At 40.9% G+C, this 20,559-nt stretch overlaps 2 protein-coding genes and 1 pseudogene across 2 annotated transcripts; all 3 read left to right on the top strand.

Moving 5' to 3' along the window:
• Positions 1-514: 514 nt before the first annotated feature.
• Positions 515-2,465, top strand: LOC103435877 (chloroplast envelope quinone oxidoreductase homolog). The gene is made up of 4 exons (XM_017332576.3): positions 515-678; positions 1,040-1,181; positions 1,403-1,494; positions 1,591-2,465. The coding sequence occupies exons 1-4, from the start codon at positions 604-606 to the stop codon at positions 2,275-2,277; spliced, it is 996 nt and encodes a 331-aa protein (XP_017188065.3). The 5' UTR covers positions 515-603; the 3' UTR covers positions 2,278-2,465.
• Positions 2,466-2,792: 327 nt separating this feature from the next.
• LOC103435988 (chloroplast envelope quinone oxidoreductase homolog) lies at positions 2,793-5,449 on the top strand (annotated as a pseudogene).
• On the top strand, positions 5,018-19,334 carry LOC103435876 (chloroplast envelope quinone oxidoreductase homolog). Its single transcript, XM_008374305.4, has 4 exons — positions 5,018-5,152; positions 5,319-5,460; positions 18,258-18,349; positions 18,487-19,334. Exons 1-4 carry the CDS (start codon positions 5,078-5,080, stop codon positions 19,180-19,182), a joined length of 1,005 nt encoding a protein of 334 aa, XP_008372527.1. The 5' UTR covers positions 5,018-5,077; the 3' UTR covers positions 19,183-19,334.
• The last annotated feature ends 1,225 nt before the right edge of the window (positions 19,335-20,559 follow it).

The following is a 20,559-nucleotide window of genomic DNA, read 5'->3' as shown; positions in this document are numbered from 1 at the left end:
TTTTTTATCATAATTTTTCAAAAAATAAACTATTTACCTCAAATGCCACTTAAGATGATATGAAAATGTAGTACAAAAATATAGTATGAATAATATTACTCACTTTTTTAGGCCCTGAAAAAGTGGGATACAATGGTTTAGTATTTGATCGATTTGAGGTCAATATATATTTGACTTCGTTTTTACTATTTTAACGATAAGTGATCAATATTTAATTACATATAATTTCATTGAATTACATAGAATTTCTTAAGGGACATTTCATAAATCTCATTCTACATTTCTCACAAGCGTTTTTTTCTTTCTAATTATAGAAAGTTTGGAGTGCAAAATGAGATTTTTAGAATACCAATAACAATCTCTTTTCTTAAAACACCAAATTTTATATTTTGGTAATAAAAAAATTGAGAAAAATCGAAAACCGAAACATCAATATAATAAAATAAAAGGTTATTTCCGTCATTCACAATAATATAACACTTGGCAACTTGCTGTGCGTCCACGTCTGGTATACAAGACGTCTAAAGCCGCTCCCGCAAAGAATCTAGGAAAACACACACGCACTCTCTGTCGCCCCTCTCTATCTCTCTGCCGACTCAGGGGATGGCAGCAATGGCGTCGAAGCTTATGCATGCGGTTCAGTACGACGGCTATGGCGGAGGAGCTTCTGGTTTAAAGGTTCTTTCTTTACGATTGTCGCCTTCTTTTTGATTCTCTATTTTTCTGTAAAAACATTATTTTGTAGATTTCTCATGTCTTTTATTCTTATTTTATTGGTGATTTTTGCTTCTGGGATTTCATTAATGCTCAATACTCTTCGGTGTAAAAAGAAAATGTATTACTTGTATAATTAGGCTCTGAAATCCCAAATAAATAAAATAAAAACCGAAGAGATGAATGATAACTCTTGAGAAAATGCTGCAATGTTGATTGAATATGTGCCCTTGATTTTGAAGGGCAATAAAAATCCATGGAGAAAGTAGTACATGTGAGAGCTACCTTAATAAATTGTTTATGCAAAATTGTATGGTTGTTGCAGCATGTAGAGGTTCCGATCCCCCCTCCGACGAAAGGCGAGGTTTTGCTGAAACTGGAAGCAGCCAGTATAAACCCAATTGATTGGAAAATTCAGAAAGGCATGTTGCGGCCTTTTTTGCCCCGCAAATTCCCTTATACACCCGGTAATTTCTGTTTTTCCCGGTGTTTGATTAAGTACTACAGCGTTGAACTGATTGATACATTTACCGGAATTTGATCAGTTTCGTGTTGTTGGGGAGAGTTGTGAGGTAGATAAATTAGCAACATTCTGAAACAAATTATGCTCCTATATTGCAAGACGAGTTGTTTTGTGGTTTGTACACTCTTGTTTGTTGACATTGGCTAATGATATTGTTGAAAACAGTTACTGATGTTGCTGGAGAGGTTGTAGAAGTTGGACAGGGGGTCCAAAAGTTCAAACCTGGCGACAAAGTTGTGGCATATCTTTCCCAAGCTGTAAGTTTTCGTTTTATTCCTTTGGTTAAATCCTATCTTCATTTGTTTGTCACTGCTATCATCTGTGGCTCACTTTTCTTTGTTGTCGTATAAAAGGGAGGTGGACTGGCCAAGTACGCTGCAGCTACTGGGAACTTGACAGTGACCAGGCCACCTGAAGTATCAGCAGCTGAAGGTGCAGGCTTACCTGTTGCTGGCCTCACAGCTCACCAGTGTCTCACGCAGGCTGCTGGGGTCAAGCTGGACGGAAGCGGCCAGCAAAAGAACATACTGATTACTGCTGCCTCTGGTGGTGTGGGTCAATATGCAGTCCAACTAGCAAAGCTTGGAAACACGCATGTTACAGCTACTTGTGGAGCTCGGAACATTGAATTTGTCAAGAGCTTAGGGGCAGATGAGGTTCTTGACTACAAGACCCCAGAAGGAGCAGCTCTGAATAGCCCATCTGGTCGGAAATATGATGCCGTGGTCCACTGTGCAACCGGCATTCCCTGGTCAACTTTTGAGCCTAATTTGAGCGCCAACGGGAAGGTGATAGACATTACTCCCGGTCCAAGTGCCTTGGTTACTTTTGCTCTGAAGAAACTCACCTTCTCAAAGAAGCAGCTGGTGCCGCTGCTCATGAATGCCAAGGCTGAGAACCTGGAGTATCTCGTTAAGTTGGTGAAGGAAGGAAAGCTCAGGACAGTGATTGATTCGACATATCCTCTGAGCAAGGCTGAAGATGCTTGGGCTAACAGTATCAGTGGACATGCGACCGGGAAGATCATCGTCGAGCCTTAAGTAGACAAGATGTAACATCATACTGATATTTTTAATGGAATGTAAACTATATCTTCATGTACTTAAACAAGAGTTATCTCATACAGGTGGTTGTGCGCCTTATGTTATGTCTTCCAATGATGTGTTGGTCTTCAGTCTTGTATTGCAACTGATACGGTTTGGATCTAATGTTCACATTTTCCTGTCAATACGCTAATTCTGATACTTTCCTGCAAACATTTATCTTTTACAAGCTTTGTTTTGGTAGACTAATCCAAGGGTTATTATTGTAAATATGTTAATTGTTTGGCTGTTTACTTGGGGCCAATGTGTAATACCTATACATTGGAGTTACTTATCGATGTGAATATGAAAAACTCTTGAAGTCTATAAACTTAAACTCTTTTAAGTCTACAAATAGGCGAACAATAAACACACATAAAGCATACGCTGTGTGTTTATTGCGAGTTGAGTTGTTTTGTGGTTTATGCATTCATGTCTGTGAGTCTGGTAAGTTGGTTTGTTGACATTGACCAATGATGTTATTGAAAACAGTTACTGATGTTGCTGGAGCTAGAGGTTGTAGAAGTTGGAAGGGACCCAAAAGTTCAAACCGGGCGACAATTAAAGTTGTGGCATATCTTTCCCAAGCTGTACCTGTTCATTTTATTCCTTTGGTTAAGTTCGGTCTCCATGTGTTTGTCACTGCTATCACCAGTGCCTCACTTTGTTACCATATAAAAGGGAGGTGGACTGGCCGAGTATGCTGAAGCTGCAGGGTTACCTATTGCTGGTCTCACAGCTCACCAGTCTCACGCAATGCAGGGGTCAAGCTCGACGGAAGTGGCCAGCAAAAGAGCTTTTTTATTACTGCTGCATCAGGTGGTGTGGGTCAGTATGCAGTCCAACTAGCAAAGCTCGGAAACACTCATGTTAGCCACTTGTGGAGCTTCTAACATTGAATTTGTCAAGAGGCTTACGGATAGATGAGGTCCTTGATTACAAGACCCCAGAAGGAGCAGCTCCTCTGAATAGCCCATCCGGTCGGAAATATGGTGCTGTGGTCCACTGTGCATTCCCTGGTCAACTTTTGAGCCTAATTTGAGTGCCAGCGGGAAGGTCAAGTGCCTTGGTTACTTTTGCTCTGAAGAAGCTCACCTTCTCAAAGAAGCAGCTGGTGCCACTGCTCTTGAATTAGGCTGAGAACTTGTGTTAAAAGTACAACACGAGCCCAAAGAGCCCAAAGAATAAAGTTTACCCCATGGTGAAAAATCAAAGTAAAAAGCATACATAAGCTAGACCACATAGCTTAAAAAGTTATGACACTCTCTTTTTCTAAGCTATTGTAACAAATGTGTGGTCATAAACACAGCCCATGTCAGTGGGCTGTTTGTAGAAAAGTCTAGAACAATGGCTAGGATGAAATGAGTCCATTTCACCGATTTATGACTGGTTTGGTATTGCTGTGCTTTGAAAAAAAAGCTACTGTGAGAATAAGCGGTTGTGAAATAAATCAGCAGAGTGTTTGGTAAACTTTTTGTAAAAGTGCTTTTGGAAAAAAAAAAAAAGTCTGATAGTGGGTCTTTTCATTAAAGGAGCACTGTAGCTCCGTGTGCTTTGAAAAAAAAACCAGTTTTCCAAAGCTGCAAATAGCAGCTTCAGCTTTTTCCTTTGATTTCAGCTTATTCTCACAGCAGCTTCCAAAATAAGCCATTTTTTTTCAGTTTACCAAACACCTAAAACCCTCACAGCTTTTTTTCATGGGTGCTTTTTTTTTAAGCACCTCACTCTCAAACCACCCCTTAGTAAGTCGGTTTAGCAAGCCTATAAATATGTAATGGTGGAAAGTAAGAAAAGTAAGTAGTAATGAAGTAAGAAAGTAAGAGAGGAAACTAGAAACTAAGAGAGAGCTAAGTAAGAAAGTGAGAAGCCTTGTGAGTGAGTAGTTTTGTGAAGAGTGTGAGTGGTCTAGAGTGTGTCTTTAGAAAAAGAGAGTGTCATAGCTTCTAAGTTATGCCCTTGATAGTTGTTGTGTTGTAATATTCTGTGAGTGTAATACAAATAATTTGTTTACTTGTTTTGTCTCTCCAATATTTGTGTTAGAGTTGTGTACTCTAATTTTCCTCAACAACTTGGAGTATCCAGTTTCGTTGGTCAATGAAGGAAAGCTCAAGACAGTGATCGACTCGACACATCCTCTGAGCAAGGCTGAAGACGCTTGGGCTAAGAGTATCGATAGACATGCGACTGGGAAGATTATTGTCGAGCCTTAAGTAGACAAGATACATCTTAGTGGTTTTTAATGGGATATGCAAACATTATGCACTTATCTAGAGTTGTGTCATTTGTTATATCTTCCAGTGATGTGTAGGTCTTGTATTGTAAATGATAAGGTTTGGGATCTAATGTTCACATTTTCTTGTTAATAGATTCTGATTGTTCCGTGCCAAAATTCTCTTTTACAAGCTTTTATTTGGTGAAGACTTTTCTCTCACCACACGGGAGGCGACTCTTCGTTCCGCCTCTCTGATCATATGGCCCCCTACACAGCTAATGCCGTCGTTTGTGTGGTGGTGGAGAGTTTTCAGTTCGTACTTTCTCACTTGTGAATTTTCTTTTCATCACCTTTTATTGTAGAGAGTTGCAAATTCTGACTTCCAACTTCTTCTTCTTCAAGGCTTGACTTTTCATCTATCTGACTTTTCTCAACAAGCATGTCCTGGTTCTGGTTGTATATATTGGCCTGCTGGCTTTACGTATAGAGATTGATATAAATAGCAACTTAAACATTAATATTTTAACAGTTCCCACTAGGGTTTGCATGGCAGGCATGGCGCCCAAGCTTATGCATGCGGTGCAGTACGTCCGCTATGGTGGAGGAGCTTCTGGTTTACAGGTTCCTTTTTCTTTATCTGTTACATTTTTCCCTTTCTTTTTTTTTTTTTCTACGAAGTGCTCAATGTTCGTTGGCTTGAAACAAAAAAACTCGAGTTCTATAACGGAAAAAAAAGTAGAGTTTTATAATTTTTGTATCTGTATTTTATTTATGAAATTTGTTGCAGCATGCAGAGGTTCCAATACCCACTCCGAAGAAAGGCGAGGTTTTGCTGAAATTGGAAGCAGCTAGTATAAACCCACTGGATTGGAAAATTCAGAAAGGCGTGGCACGACCTTTTTTGCCCAAAAAATTTCCTCATATACCTGGTAAGTAATCAAGTTGATCACCTTGGTAGGAACTTTGACCTGTTTTATTTGGTATCTAAGATTGAGTTGAAACTTGAAAGGGATAACTCTACATTCTAATGTATGTTATAAAAGAGAAATGCACGTCAACAACTCCCAAATGTTGTTTCAGTTGAAGTTAAAAAATTGATTAGGTTTCCTACTTGAATAACCCATCTTTTACCTTAAACTTACAAAACATTTGAAAAGTTTGACATCCATTTTTATTCATGTCCAGCCCTCGAAGCCAAACAAGGCCTTTGTACTTGTGTATTTTACCTGTTCAAAGTATTCGAAGTTGATGTTGGTAAAAACTGTTTATACAATGACAATAACGACATATTTTTTAGTGTGTCTGAAACACAGGACGGAACATCACATTTCAACACTTTGAAAAAAAAAAAAACTTTCCTCCAATTGTATAATAACATGTGATCTTCCACCCTGTGTTTTGGGCACCTTGAAAAATCTCTCGACAATAACTAAAGACTCGAGATTTTTACCTGCCTCCTTTTCAAAAGTTTTCCTCATATGACTATGCAGTGCTTGTTTTGCAAATTTTCTTTCACTGCCTGTAGAATTTGGTGAAGTTTAGTTACTTAGGTTTGTTAAATTCTTCAATAATCACCCTGTTCCAGTCAATTAACGTTTGAGGATCCTTCATAAATCAATTCGTGTCATATAAACTGCCGCAGGCCAGGCAATGTACTGATGATAAAGTAAAGTTACCTAAATTTGATTAATTACGACAACATTGAACTGATTAATAAAGCTACCTAATGTTGATTAATTACTACGGCGTTTGAAACAAAATCATGCTCTACTCGGTGTCCCAAAGAGATTGCCCTCTTTAAAGAATTGGGCATAATGGTTACAGATTAGTTCATGTTGTTAATAAAACACTCATCATACATTGAAGTATTTGGATAGTTTTGAGGTAGATAAATTAGCTGGATTATGAAACAAATTTATGCTTTGACTTTAAAATGGAGAGATATTGCTCCTATATTGCGAGACGAGTTGTTTTGTGGTTTATGCATTCATTGTTAGACCTACAACTGATTAGTCTTTGCCAAGGATCACAATTAACATTCACATATACATATATATATTTGAGGAGTCTGAGTATGATCATACCTGAGGACGTCATGATACAAGCAACAAAACAGCAACACAGAGAGTCTTCTACTCACTGAGGAACCTGATATCAAAACCCTAGCAATAGTTCTAGATCTTGTTTTTGATGTAATCTTCCCGTGAGCAGGGACACCTCCTGTATAGGCTTATGAACCCAACTGCATCCCAACTATCGTGGGATCGTCAAAGCCTAAAAAATCTCCACGTTTGTCAGTTGTTAAACCACAACTGAAGCACGCATTTAGTGTCCTACAAATAAGGGATTTTATCCTTTAAATGGTTTTGAAACTCCGCCTATGTCTTACATGGCCGGTCCCAAGCCCGGATAAAGGAGGAGGGGGAGGGCGTCAGGTAGTCGACAGCCGGCACTCCATGATCACGTCGAATCCTTATGAAAATGAATCCAGAACAAAATCGCGCTAAAGCTAGGGCATCACCCGTAAGTGGCGCGCTGTGTGGCCCGAGCACAGTGATAAGTGAGCAAGGGTCGCTGTATCTCCATCGGCACCCGGATGCAGTGTTAAATGAGCAAGGGGGCCATAGAAACTTCTTTTCGAACGACTCCACTCAAAGTTGTTTGGGAGCATATGCTCCTATCAACTTTACCCGGGACACACAAAAGAAGTACTTTGATCCTATTAGACGGGGGAGGGTGAAGAAGCTAGGACAGAAGGGTAGAGTTCAAGAGAGCAAAATGCGTTTAGGAACGTGGAATATAGGAACCTTAACGGGAAAATCTATGGAAGTAGTGGAAGTTATGGTGAGGAGAAGGATAAATATTATGTGCCTACAAGAAACTAAGTGGGTTGGTAGTAAGGCAAAGGATCTAGAAAACTCAGGGTTTAAACTTTGGTATTCGGGCACAAATAGAACGAGAAACGGTGTTGGCATCATCGTGGACAAGACCTTGGTACAAGATGTTGTAGATGTCAAGAGGGTAGGAGATAGAATCATGGCAATCAAGATTGTAATAGGACAAGAACTTATCAATGTGATTAGTGCGTACGCACCTCAAGTAGGGTTGGATACGAGTTCGAAGGAGAAATTTTGGGAAGATCTTGGAGACTTGGTGCAAGGAATTGCTCAGACGGAGAAGTTATTTATAGGAGGAGATTTAAATGGACACGTGGGCAGGGAGACAGGCAACTATGGAGGTTTTCATGGTGGCCATGGTTTTGGGGAGAGAAACGAGGATGGGGAAGCTATCTTGGATTTTGCAATGGCATATGATCTCTTCTTAGCCAACACCTTCTTTAAGAAGAGAGAAGAACATGTGATCACCTACAAGAGTGGGTCGTCAAAAACACAAATAGATTTTCTTCTAATGAGGAAAGGGGATCGTATAACTTGTAAGGATTGCAAAGTTATACCAGGAGAGAGCGTGGCTAATCAACATCGCTTGTTGGTGATGGATGTACATATCAAAAGAGTAAGACAAAAGAACAAGACTTGGAAGTGCCCAAGGACTAGATGGTGGAATCTAAGAGAAGAAAAACAAGCCATTTTCAAAGAGAAGGTAATCACCCAATGTGTGTGGGATAGAGAGGGGGAAGCTAGCCAAATGTGGGATTCCATGGCTAGTTGTATCCGAAAAGTAGCAAAAGAGGTATTAGGAGAGTCCAAGGGCTTTGCCCCACACCAAAAGGAATCTTGGTGGTGGAATGAGGAGGTACAAACAAAGGTGAAGGCTAAGAAGGAATGTTGTAAAGCCTTATACAAGGAGAGGACCGATGAAAATGGTGAAAGGTATAGAAAAGCGAAGCAAGAGGCGAAGAAAGCTGTCAGAGAAGCTAAGTTAGCGGCTTACGACGATATGTATAAACGACTAGATACCAAAGAATGAGAGTTGGATATCTATAAACTATCTAGAGCAAGGGAAAAGAAGACAAGGGACCTAAACCAAGTGAGGTGCATCAAGGATGAGGATGGAAAGGTTCTTGCTACAGAGAACGCGGTTAAAGACAGATGGAGAGGTTATTTTCATAATCTTTTCAATGAAGGACATGAATTGAGTGCTTCTTTAGGGGAGTTGAGTAACTCAGAAGAGTGTAGAAACTACTCTTTTTATCGTCGAATCCGGAAGGAAGAAGTGGTTGTAGCTTTGAAGAAGATGAAGCATAAAAAAGCAATAGGCCCAGACGATATACCAATCGAAGTGTGGAAACTTTTGGGAGAGACAGGTATAACATGGCTCACTGACCTTTTCAATAGGATTTTGAAAACGAAGAAGATGCCAAATGAGTGGCGAACGAGCACTTTGGTGCCTATTTACAAGAATAAGGGCGACGTACAAAATTGCATGAACTATAGGGGTATTAAGCTAATGAGCCATACAATGAAGCTCTGGGAGAGAGTCATTGAGCATAGATTGAGGCAAGAGACACATGTTTCGGACAACCAATTCGGGTTCATGCCAGGGCGCTCAACCATGGAGGCAATCTATCTCTTACGAAGATTGATGGAAAGATATAGAGATGGGAAAAAGGATTTACACATGGTCTTTATAGATTTGGAAAAAGCGTATGATAGGGTCCCAAGAGACATTCTTTGGAGGATTTTAGAGAAGAAAGGAGTACGAGTAGCATATATCCAAGCTATAAAGGATATGTATGAAGGAGCAAAGACTGCCGTAAGAACTCATGAAGGACAAACCGAAAGCTTTCCCATAACTGTAGGATTACATCAAGGCTCATCCTTAAGTCCTTACCTTTTTGCGTTGGTAATGGATGAGTTAACAGGACATATTCAAGATGATATTCCTTGGTGTATGCTTTTCGCAGACGATATAGTGTTGATAGATGAAACTCAGGAAGGGGTAAATGCAAAGCTTAACCTTTGGAGAGAAGTGTTGGAATCTAAAGGTCTTCGCCTAAGCCGATCAAAGACAGAATATATGGAGTGCAAGTTCAGTGCAAATGGAGGCCAAAACGAGTTAGGGGTGAGGATCGGAGATCAAGAAATACCAAAGAGCGACCGTTTTCGTTACCTAGGATCTATCTTGCAAAAGAACGGAGAATTAGATGGAGATCTCAACCATAGAATACAAACTGGATGGATGAAGTGGAAGAGTGCATCCGGCGTGTTGTGTGACCGCCGTATGCCACTGAAGCTCAAGGGAAAATTTTATAAGACGGCAATAAGGCCGGCGATGCTGTATGGCACAGAATGTTGGGCGGTGAAACATCAACACGTACACAAAATGGGTGTAGCGGAGATGAGGATGCTTCGTTGGATGTGTGAGCACACGAGAAAGGATAAGATTAGGAATGAGGATATCCGGGGTAAAGTAGGAGTAGCCGAAATTGAAGGAAAGATGAGAGAAAATCGGTTACGGTGGTTTGGACATGTGCAAAGAAGGCCTACTGACGCTCCGATTAGAAGATGTGACTATGGGACAGAGGTTCAGGGCCGAAGGGGTAGAGGAAGACCTAGGAAAACTTTGGAAGAGACTCTAAGAAAAGACTTAGAGTACTTGGATCTAACGAAGGACATGACACAGGATCGAGCACAATGGCGTTCTAAGATTCATATAGCCGATCCCACTCAGTGACTTGGACTTTCCAAGTCTCCAACCGAGAAGTTTTCCTCACTCGGGAAATTAAGGGAACACTACCCTAACCTACATGCTCCACTCAGAAAGCTTCAACATACAAGCTTCAACAAAAGAAAATTCAAAGAACTTAGCGAAGAAGGCTTTGGTGTATTTAACACAATACGTTGAAATGAAGGAAAGCTTATTTATTGATATCCCCGATAAGCTACAAATATGTACATATACATGAGTCAAAATAAACACACAAGAGGGAGCCTTCACAAAGGTTGCTTAGGAGAAGTCTCAGCAGTCGGTAGAGCCCCAGAAAGAGAAGGCACCGGAGGGGGATCATTTGGAGCCTCAGTACTGGACAGAACCCTAGAAGGAGGAGGCATCAGAGGTTGATCATTTGGAGCTTCATTACGCGGTACAGCCCCAGAAGACGAAGGCAATAAATGCCTTTGGAACAAACCCACAAATCTCTGATGATCAAGTAAAACCTGACCATCAGTTTCCTTCATCTGGTCAAGCTTCCTCTTCATGTTTGTAGCATAGTCATGTGCGAGCCGGTGCAACTGTTTATTCTCATGCTTGAGCCCTCTAATCTCCTGTTTGAGACTCATCACTTCAGCCGCCAATGATTCAACTTGGCGGGTTCGAGCAAATAGGCGTTGGGCCATATTAGACACAGAACCTGCACACTGAACACTGAGAGCCAGCGAATCCTTAACAGCTAACTCATCAGACCGTTTGGAAAGTAGTCTGTTATCTTTGGGAGTGAGAAGGTTCCTGGCCACCACCGCAGCGGTCATATCATTCTTCATCACGGAATCCCCAACGGTAAGAGGACCAGTTGGGGAGACGAAGGATGGGCGCCATATGTTGTCTGGAGAAGGCGGGGCTGCCTCTTCAACAAGGTTCAAGTCAAAACGACGGTCGGAGGGGCCAGACATTTTCAAAGGTGTTGAAGAGAGAAGAGGTCGGACAAATCAAGATCTTAGAAGTGCAAGAATGAAGCTTCTACTGGTGGAGATTCAAGTGTGCTTTGGAACTTAATGCCAGCCCCTATAAAAATCTGCACTCGACGGAGCTTCAGAAATCGAAGAGGCGCCTGCTCAGAAATCGAAGAGGCGTTTGCTTTCTCAAAAGTTGGGCTGCTTAGAGATCACGAGGGTTGATCTCAGAAATCGAAGAGGCGTTTGCTTTCTCAAAAGTTGGGCTGCTCAAATACCACGAAGGCCGATCTCAGAAATCGAAGAGGCGCTCGCTTTCTCAAAAGCTGGGCTCCCCAGAGACCACGAGGGCCGATCTCAGAAATCGAAGAGGCATCTACTTTTCCAGCCTTGTCAGCACCTGTCACACGCACACTCAGCTTTGCGGAAATTATGGGCATTCTGTCAAAGACTTCTGGGGAAGTAGTCCCACACGCAACAATAGCTCATGGGTACCACAGATAACTTTGCCAAAGTTCTCTGCCAAAGTTGAGCACGTGAAGCTTGCAGCTCCCACTACACCGCTCTGACCAAGAAGGGTAAAAGAATAGCAAAGAAACAGCACTAACAAAGTTTAGACCCATAAATTTTGAAGGTCTAGCTACCATATTATTACCCACAAGGGTAAAGGAACAGTACCACTGTTGGATAATTGGAAAGTCCCTGTGTGTCAACCTCTGTGCTTCGTGGCAAGGTAGATTAGCAAACATGCCCAAACTTTACTCACATTCGAGAAAACACTCCCAACAAGATTGCTTGCTCCAAAATCGAAGAGGCACCGCCCTCCAAATCTCGAGAGCCACTCTCCCAACATGATTACTTTCTCAAAAATCGAAGAGACACTGCTCCCCGAATCTCGAGAGCCAGACCCCCAGCATGATTGCTTTCTCAAAAATCGATGAGGCATCGTTCTCCGAATCAATTGAAGAGGCGCTCGCTTTCTCAAAAGCTGGGCTGCTCAGAGACCACGAGGGCCGATCTCAGAAATCGAAGAGGCACCTACTTTTCTAGCCTTGTCAGCACCTGTCACACGCACACTCAGCTTTGCAGAAATTATGGGCATTTTGTCGAAGACTTCTGGTGAAGTAGAAAGCACATGAATCTTACTGTTCAATCACCCACTTCCCACACGCAACAATAACTCATGGGTACCATAGATAACTTTGCCAAAGTTCTCTGCCAAAGTTGAGCACGTGAAGCTTGCAGCTCCCACTACATCGCTCTGACCAAGAAAGGTAAAAGAATAGCAAAGAAACAGCACTAACAAAGTTTAGACACATAAATTTTGAAGGTCTAGCTACCATATTATTACCCACAAGGGTAAAGGAACAGTACGGATAATTGGAAAGTCCCTGTGTGTCAACCTCTGTGCTTCGTGGCAAGGTAGACTAGCAAACATGCCCAACCTTTACTCACATTCGAGAAAACACTCCCAACAAGATTGCTTGCTCCAAAATCGAAGAGGCACCGTCCTCCGAATCTCGAAAGCCAGACTCCCAACATGACTACTTTCTCAAAATCGAAGAGAGGGTAAAGGAACAGTACCATTGCTGGATAATTGGAAAGTCCCTGTGTGTCAACCTTTGTGCTTCGTGGCAAGGTAGACTAGCAAACATGTCCAACCTTTACTCACATTCGAGACAACACTCCCAACAAGATTGCTTGCTCCAAAATCGAAGAGGCACCGCCCTCCGAATCTTGAGAGCCAGACTCCCAACATGATTACTTCCTCAAAAATCGAAGAGACACTGCTCTCCGAATCTCGACAGTCAGACCCCCATCATGATTGCTTTCTCAAAAATCGAAGAGGCATCGTTCTCCGAATCTCGAGAGCCAGATACCACAGACCACTTTTTCAAAGTGCTCTGACAGAGTTAAAACATGTGAAACTGGCAGCTCCCACTACCGTGCTATGACCAAGCAGGGTAAAGGAATAGCATTACTACTTGTTGTTAGGGAGACTCCTATATATGTCGACCTCCATCCCCAACGGACAGGCAGACCTGCAAAAATGCTCAACCCTTCATCATATCTGAGAGGGCACTCCCAACGAAGCCTTTCGAAATATTCAGCTTTCTTTCCCCCCCCGATAATACCTCTGCAAACAAGCTATACTAGAGCAAGAATATCTCATATCATCAGGGTTAAAAGCAAGAGTATCCCATATCATGCTTTTTCCCTGTCTTTTCTTTTGGCCTTGTTTTTACCTGCAAGACAAGGAGAAAGAGAGCAATCAGTCAGCACTTGGAATCAAGCTTCCAGCCAGGAAGTGACTGCCTGGAACCCCTTACCTGATTACTTACCTGGCATTGCTCTCGAGTACTCATCTTCAACATCTTATGTTTCCAGGGAAGATTCCGCATCTGCTTGAGGAACAGATAGGGCAAGTGTGAAGGATACAAGGAAGCATGTGGAGACAAGCGTAACAGCACACGTGCCGATACATCCATTACTCTGTCAAAAGCAAAAGTATCCCATATCAGCAGGGTGGAACGTACTCTAGATTTGATGGACTTGTTTTGACCCTCAAATTCTTCAGTCGGCCTTATACTCTGGAGGAAACCAGAAAACCCTCCAGCTCAGTTCAAGAATAAGCCTGTGGAAAGTTACTTCTTCAAAAGCAAAAGTATCTCATATCATCTCTTCTCATTTTTCTTCTCTTTATCCTTCATGCTGCTGCAAGATGGGGAGAAGGTGAACAATCAGTCGGAGCTCTGATTGCTTACCTTGTCTGTCACCTCTTTCAGCAGACCCCCTAGCTCGGCGACTTGGGAGACTCCTACTACATGGTTTGTATCGCGCTTGACCAAGCCTGAAACTACAAGTAAGCTTCAAGTGAAATTGATACATTACCTTGTGCATCTCCACCAGTTAAAGATACCACCCCTGATGGAGGAAGAGTACTTCCAGAGAAGATGCCACATCTACCTATGAGACAGATAAGGCAAGTCAAGACGACACCACACTCCGATACTTAGAAGTTTCGTGATTACGAGATCATTCTCCCACAATATTTCCTAATGTCATTTGTACTAAATCATTCACTTGTACTCACTAAAGGAGAGCTTGAACCTATGTACTTGTGTAAACCCTTCACAATTAATGAGAACTCTTCTATTCCGTGGACGTAGCCAATCTGGGTGAACCACGTACATCTTGTGTTTGCTTTCCTATCTCTATCCATTTATATACTTATCCACACTAATGACCGGAGCAATCTAGCGAAGATCACAAAAAGCGACCGTTTTCGCTACCTAGGATCTATCTTGCAAGAGAACGGAGAATTAGATGGAGATCTCAACCATAGAATACGAGCTGGATGGAAAGAGTGCATCCGGCGTGTTGTGTGACCGTCGTAGGCCACTGAAGCTCAAGGGAAAATTTTATAGGACGGCAATAAGGCCAACGATGTTGTATGGCACAGAATGTTGGGTGGTGAAGCATCAACACGTACACAAAATGGGTGTAGCGGAGATGAGGATGCTTCGTGGGATGTGTGGGCACACGAGAAAGGATAAGATTGGGAATGAGGATATCCGAGGTAAAGTAGGAGTAGCCGAAATTGTAGGAAAGATGAGAGAAAATCGGCTCCGGTGATTTGGACATGTGCAAAGAAGGCCGACTGACGCTCCGGTTCGAAGATGTGACTACGGGACAGAGGTTCAGGGCCGAAGGGGTAGAGGAAGACCTAGGAAAACTTTGGAAGAGACTCTAAGAAAAGACTTAGAGTACTTGGATCTAACGGAGGACATGACACAAAACCGAGCGCAATGGCGTTCTAGGATTCATATAGCCGACCCCACTTAGTGGGAAAAGGCTTTGTTGTTGTTGTTGTTGTATCCTTTAAATGGTTTTGACTTTAATTAATTAATTCCACGTATGATAGTCCTTATTATGCTCAGTGACAATTCAATAGAGTCCTAACATTCTCCCACTTGAATTATCACTGATCATATCCTTTATCAACGCATTAATCCCTTAGTGATCACTTTTGTCAACACAACCATTAATCCCTTTGCATATCTGCCATAAATTATTTCAAAGAAATGAACCTTAGAAAATCTTATACATCAACTCGTACAAGCACCCTAAGATCACATCACCCAAAATAACTTATGCATGATATAATTACCGAAACAAATTCAAAACTTTGTTTCCATGCTCCCACTGATCAGAGCAGTCCACCATTGTCAAGCTTTTGTTTAGCTCCAATGGAATGCTTATAATACCAAGCACATTTAGTCCGAATCTTTCGTCAGTCCACAACATTTCAATATATTGCATACATATATTTGTACATATATACAATAGCTGAAATAAAACCTCAACCATTAACAGGGTAAAATTCAAGAGTACATGAATTCAAGCTTTATTTTAACAAAAGATGAAATCAAATGAAAGATAACCCTTACTTCCATACAGTAGCTGAATCAAAGGATTCAACCACGCCCATGTTTGCCACATGATTCTTGAAAACTCCCACTGCCAACGGTTTTGTAAGGGGATCAGCCAACATTAAAGTAGTGTCAATGTGTTCTATAGACACCATTCCTGCCTTCACCTTCTCCTTGACTGATTGATACTTGACATCCATTAATCGAGCTGCATAAGATTTCTTGTTGTTTTTAGAGAAGAACACAGCAGCTTTATTGTCACAATATATTACAAGTGGCTTCGCAATTGTGTCAACTATCCTCATTTCTGAAATAAGATTCTTCAACATCATGGCTTGTTGGGTTGCTTCAAAACATGAAATATATTCTGCCTGCATTGTTGAAGTAGCCAAAGTTTTCTGCTTTGCACTTCTCCAAGAAATAGCACCTCCAGCCATTAGAAAAACATACCCACTCGTTGATCTTCGATCATCCTCACATCCCGCAAAGTTTGAGTCACAATGACCAATCACTTCCAACCTTTCAATCCTACCATATACTAACATGTAGGATTTGGTCCTTTGCAAGTATCGAACAACCTTCTTGGCAGCAATCCAATGATATTCCCCTGGGTTTGCTTGGAATCTCCCAAGCACACTAACTGCAAAAGCCAAATCCGGCCTCGTGCAAACTTGTGCATACATTAAACTTCCAACAAGTGAAGCATAGGGTCTGTTGGACATGTTTTGCTTTTCAATATCATTCTGAGGACATTGAGATTTGTTAAACTTGTCTCCTTTGCTCATTGGGGCTTCACCTTTTGCACAACTCTCCATATTGAATCTTTTCAGGACCTTTTTTATATAAGATTTCTGCGAGAGCCCTAGTAAGCATCTTTTCCTATCCCTAATTATTTCTATTCCAAGCACGAAAGTAGCATCACCCATGTCTTTCATTTCGAAAGTATTTGGACAGTCCCTTTTGAAATGACCATATTCCTTGCAAAAATAAGACTTAACCTTTTCCATATCCACCCTAAAACCTTGAGGTCCCTTTGAGGAGAGAGTATTATTTCCAGCAGAGTGAGAAAAGTTAAAGGGTTTGCTTGGCTTACCAGAAAACACATCGTGCTTCTTTCCTTTGTCTGTGCTCACCATATTGACAACCTCTTGTTTTCCTTGTTTCATCCTTGCCTCCTCTTGGACACAGATTGAAATCAAATCATTCAAACTCCATTTTTCTTTCTGAGCATTGTAGGATGTCTTCAACTGCTCATAACTCTCAGGGAGAGAGTTAAGAGCCATATGAACCACAAAAGAGTCATCAATAGGCACTTCAAGATCACTGAGCTTTGCCGCTGGCTCCACCATTTTCAGTATGTGCTCCCTAACTGTGTGACTTTCATCAAATTTCAAAGTAGTCAGGGTTGTCATGAGGTTTCCTATCTCTCCTTTCTCAGAGACCTTGAACTTTGCCTCAATGCCTTCAAGGAAATTCTTTGCTTTGTCACTGGCAGGTAGTCCCCCTCTCACAGCTTCCCCAATTGATCTTTTTATCACAAGAAATGCCATGCGATTAGCTTTTTCCCATTTTTCAAATTTCAACCTTTGAGCAGCTGTGCTAGTTACATCCACTGGTGCTGGCTCATCTTCTCTAAGTGCCAAATCGTAGTCCATCAGTCCTAAAATAATCTCAACATCTTGTCTCCATTTTTTGTAATTTCCTCCATTGAGCGGCTCGATAGAGGAAAAATTCAGGGACATGGGATTCACTGAGGACGTCATTAATTTGTTAGTGAAACAAACAATGAAAATTGCATGTAGTACAAGGTAACACCTTTGGGCAAGAAACACTTTACTACAAGTTTCATTGACATAGCTACTTAATTTAATATTAAACACCTTCATAACTCAGGTCTTTGGACAAGAATTAGATCAATTTAATATCAAAATAACCACTATGCCCTAATTCACTTAATCGAACCATTCATATATTCCCTTTTTGAAGAGAGCAGTATGTATGTTATGATAAATGAATTACAATGTCCTGCGACCTAATTCATGCAACAATGCTTGACAAAATCCCATTTTGATGTGATCTTCTATGCAGTTGTGCATCGGTGCAAAGTCTTGCTCCCTTAAAATTCTTCAACTGAGGATTATATGTGACATGTTTAAACTAAAAAACAGTTTTGAATCCAAGTAGACTAACCTTGCTCTGATACCAAATGTTAGACCTACAACTGATTAGTCTTTGCCAAGGATCACAATTAACATTCACATATACATATATATATTTGAGGAGTCTGAGTATGATCATACCTGAGGACGTCATGATACAAGCAACAAAACAGCAACACAGAGAGTCTTCTACTCACTGAGGAACCTGATATCAAAACCCTAGCGATAGTTCTAGATCTTGTTTTTGATGTAATCTTCCCGTGAGCAGGGACACCTCCTGTATAGGCTTATGAACCCAACTGCATCCCAACTATCGTGGGATCGTCAAAGCCTAAAAAATCTCCACGTTTGTCAGTTGTTAAACCACAACTGAAGCACGCATTTAGTGTCCTACAAATAAGGGATTTTATCCTTTAAATGGTTTTGACTTTAATTAATTAATTCCACGTATGATAGTCCTTATTATGCTCAGTGACAATTCAATAGAGTCCTAACATTCATGTCTGAGAGTCTTAGGCTGGTAGGTTGGTTTGTTGACATCGTGTAATGATATCATTGAAAATAGTTACTGATGTTGCTGGAGAGGTTGTAAAAGTTGGAGAGGGCGTCCAAAAGTTCAAACCGGGCGACAAAGTTGTGGCATATCTGACCGCTGCTGTGAGTGTTCATCTTAATCCTTTGGTTACTTTTTCCCCTTTTTGAATAGCTCATTGTGCATATAAGAAGTTTAGCATTTAGATCTCGTTTGTTATATCTATGCCTCAATTTTCTGTTGTCATCTTACATATGGATAGATTGGAGGCGGACTGGCTGAGTACGCCACAGCTAATGAGAACATGACAGCGGCCAGGCCACCAGAAGTTTCAGCAGCTGAAGCTGCAGGCTTACCTATTGCTGGCGTCACAGCTCACCAATGTCTCACGCAAGCTGCTCGGGTCAAGCTTGACGGAAGTGGCCAGCAAAAGAACATATTGATTACTGCTGCCTCTGGCGGTGTGGGTCAGTATGCAGTCCAATTAGCCAAGCTCGGTAATGCTCATGTTACGGCCACTTGTGGAGCTCGTAACGTTGAATTTGTCAAGAGCTTAGGGGCAGATGAGGTTCTTGACTACAAGACCCCAGAAGGAGCAGCTCTGAAGAGCCCATCTGGTCGGAAATATGATGCCGTGGTCCACTGCACAACCAGTACCGGTGTTCCCTGGTCAACTTTTGAGCCTAATTTGAGTTCCAACGGGAAGGTCATAGCAATCACTCCCGGTCCAAGTGCCTTTCTTACTTTTGCTCTGAAGAAACTCTCCTTCTCGAAGAAGCGGCTGGTGCCGCTGTTTGCTGATGTCAAGGCTGAGAACCTTGAGTATCTTGTTAAGTTGGTGAAGGAAGGAAAGCTCAAGACGGTAATCGACTCGACGCATCCTCTGAGCAAGGCTGAAGATGCATGGGCTAAGAGTATGGATGGACATGCAACCGGGAAGGTCATCGTTGAGGCTTAAGTAGACGAAATATAGTCTTGTAACCTAAAACAAATTATAAATGCAAGAGTTGTCTGATACAGTTGCTTTAGTTGTGTGCTATATGATATTTCTAATAGTTTAATGTGTGGGTCTTGTATTGTTAATGATATGGATTATTTGATTTATGTTCATTTTCTTGTAAAGTATATTTGACAGTGCTTTTGATACAAGTTATACAAAGTTGGCCGAAGATCTTTGACATCCAATTTCTATTTAATTTTCCATCCAAAATAAAATGACCATGTTAGTTCAAGGGCAGATGCACATTGGGATCAGTATTTGATGTAATCCCCTCTAAGCATATCTTGATAGTACTCGGTAGGTTGCGTCAATAATATTCTACAAATGCTATCCATAGCACTTGTCATATAGCTTCAGCAAATGTCAATATCTGTTAACATATTCATAATATAGTTCATCTGACGACAACAAGCTCACTAAGTGTTCGATGAAATGTCTCCATGAATCAACTGAAATTTGTTCGCGCGCTAAAATTTTTATTTTCAAAATTTAGGTTTTTAAATTAAAAGAGCCAAAGTTTAAATTTTGAATCCGCTATTGCCTCGGTCATTAAATTTTGGGAGACTTTGGATGCGGTCCCTAATTATCAATGTTTTTTTACTGAAACTTTTGTGATTTTCCGTTTTTGATCGAAGTCCCTGACATTAATGTAATAATGTATTTCTATGTAGGTTATTTTATTTTTAAATTAAAAATGAAATTTGTAGTTATTTATATTAATGAGATTTTAAATAAAACCTATAATTTATGGGATAAAAAAATATTAAAGATAAATTATACTCTCCAATATATTTTGTGTGTGTACATACATACATACACATACATACATGGGTACGTTCATTAAAACTAACAAAAAAATTATTGCTCCAAAACATGGGTACATATTAAATTTCTTCTATTAAACTTGACATGAATTCATTCTCAAATCAAAGAAATAGAATGTACCCACATAAATTTAAAAAATGAATTAGAAAAAAGATTGAATGAATTATATATATAAAAAAAATAGGTAGATTTTATTGTGAACACGGAAAATTCCTGAAACGAAAGAGACAAGAACGACATGCACAAACAAATATTTGTATTTTTTTATTTTGGGTTACAATCTCTCTCAAATTTGATCCTCTGATTCGATCTCCGTAAGGTATTGATTTGTGGATGTTTCGTTGATCCAAGGGCCGTTGAGGCTTGATCTTGGATGAACTGTTGGAAGTTTCTTCAAGGGGGCCGTGGGCTTGATCTTTGAAGGTGGATTTGAGCGGATCTTCAAGGAGCCGTTGGAGCTTGATCTTGAGGATAAGTGTTTCTTCAAGGGCCGTTAAGGCTTGATCTTGA

The sequence above is a fragment of the Malus domestica genome, chromosome 05 (genome assembly GCF_042453785.1).
Source record: "Malus domestica chromosome 05, GDT2T_hap1".
Lineage (NCBI taxonomy): Eukaryota > Viridiplantae > Streptophyta > Magnoliopsida > Rosales > Rosaceae > Malus > Malus domestica.
The sequence above is the reverse complement of the archived record's forward strand: the minus strand, read 5'-3'. Positions and strand labels throughout refer to the sequence as shown.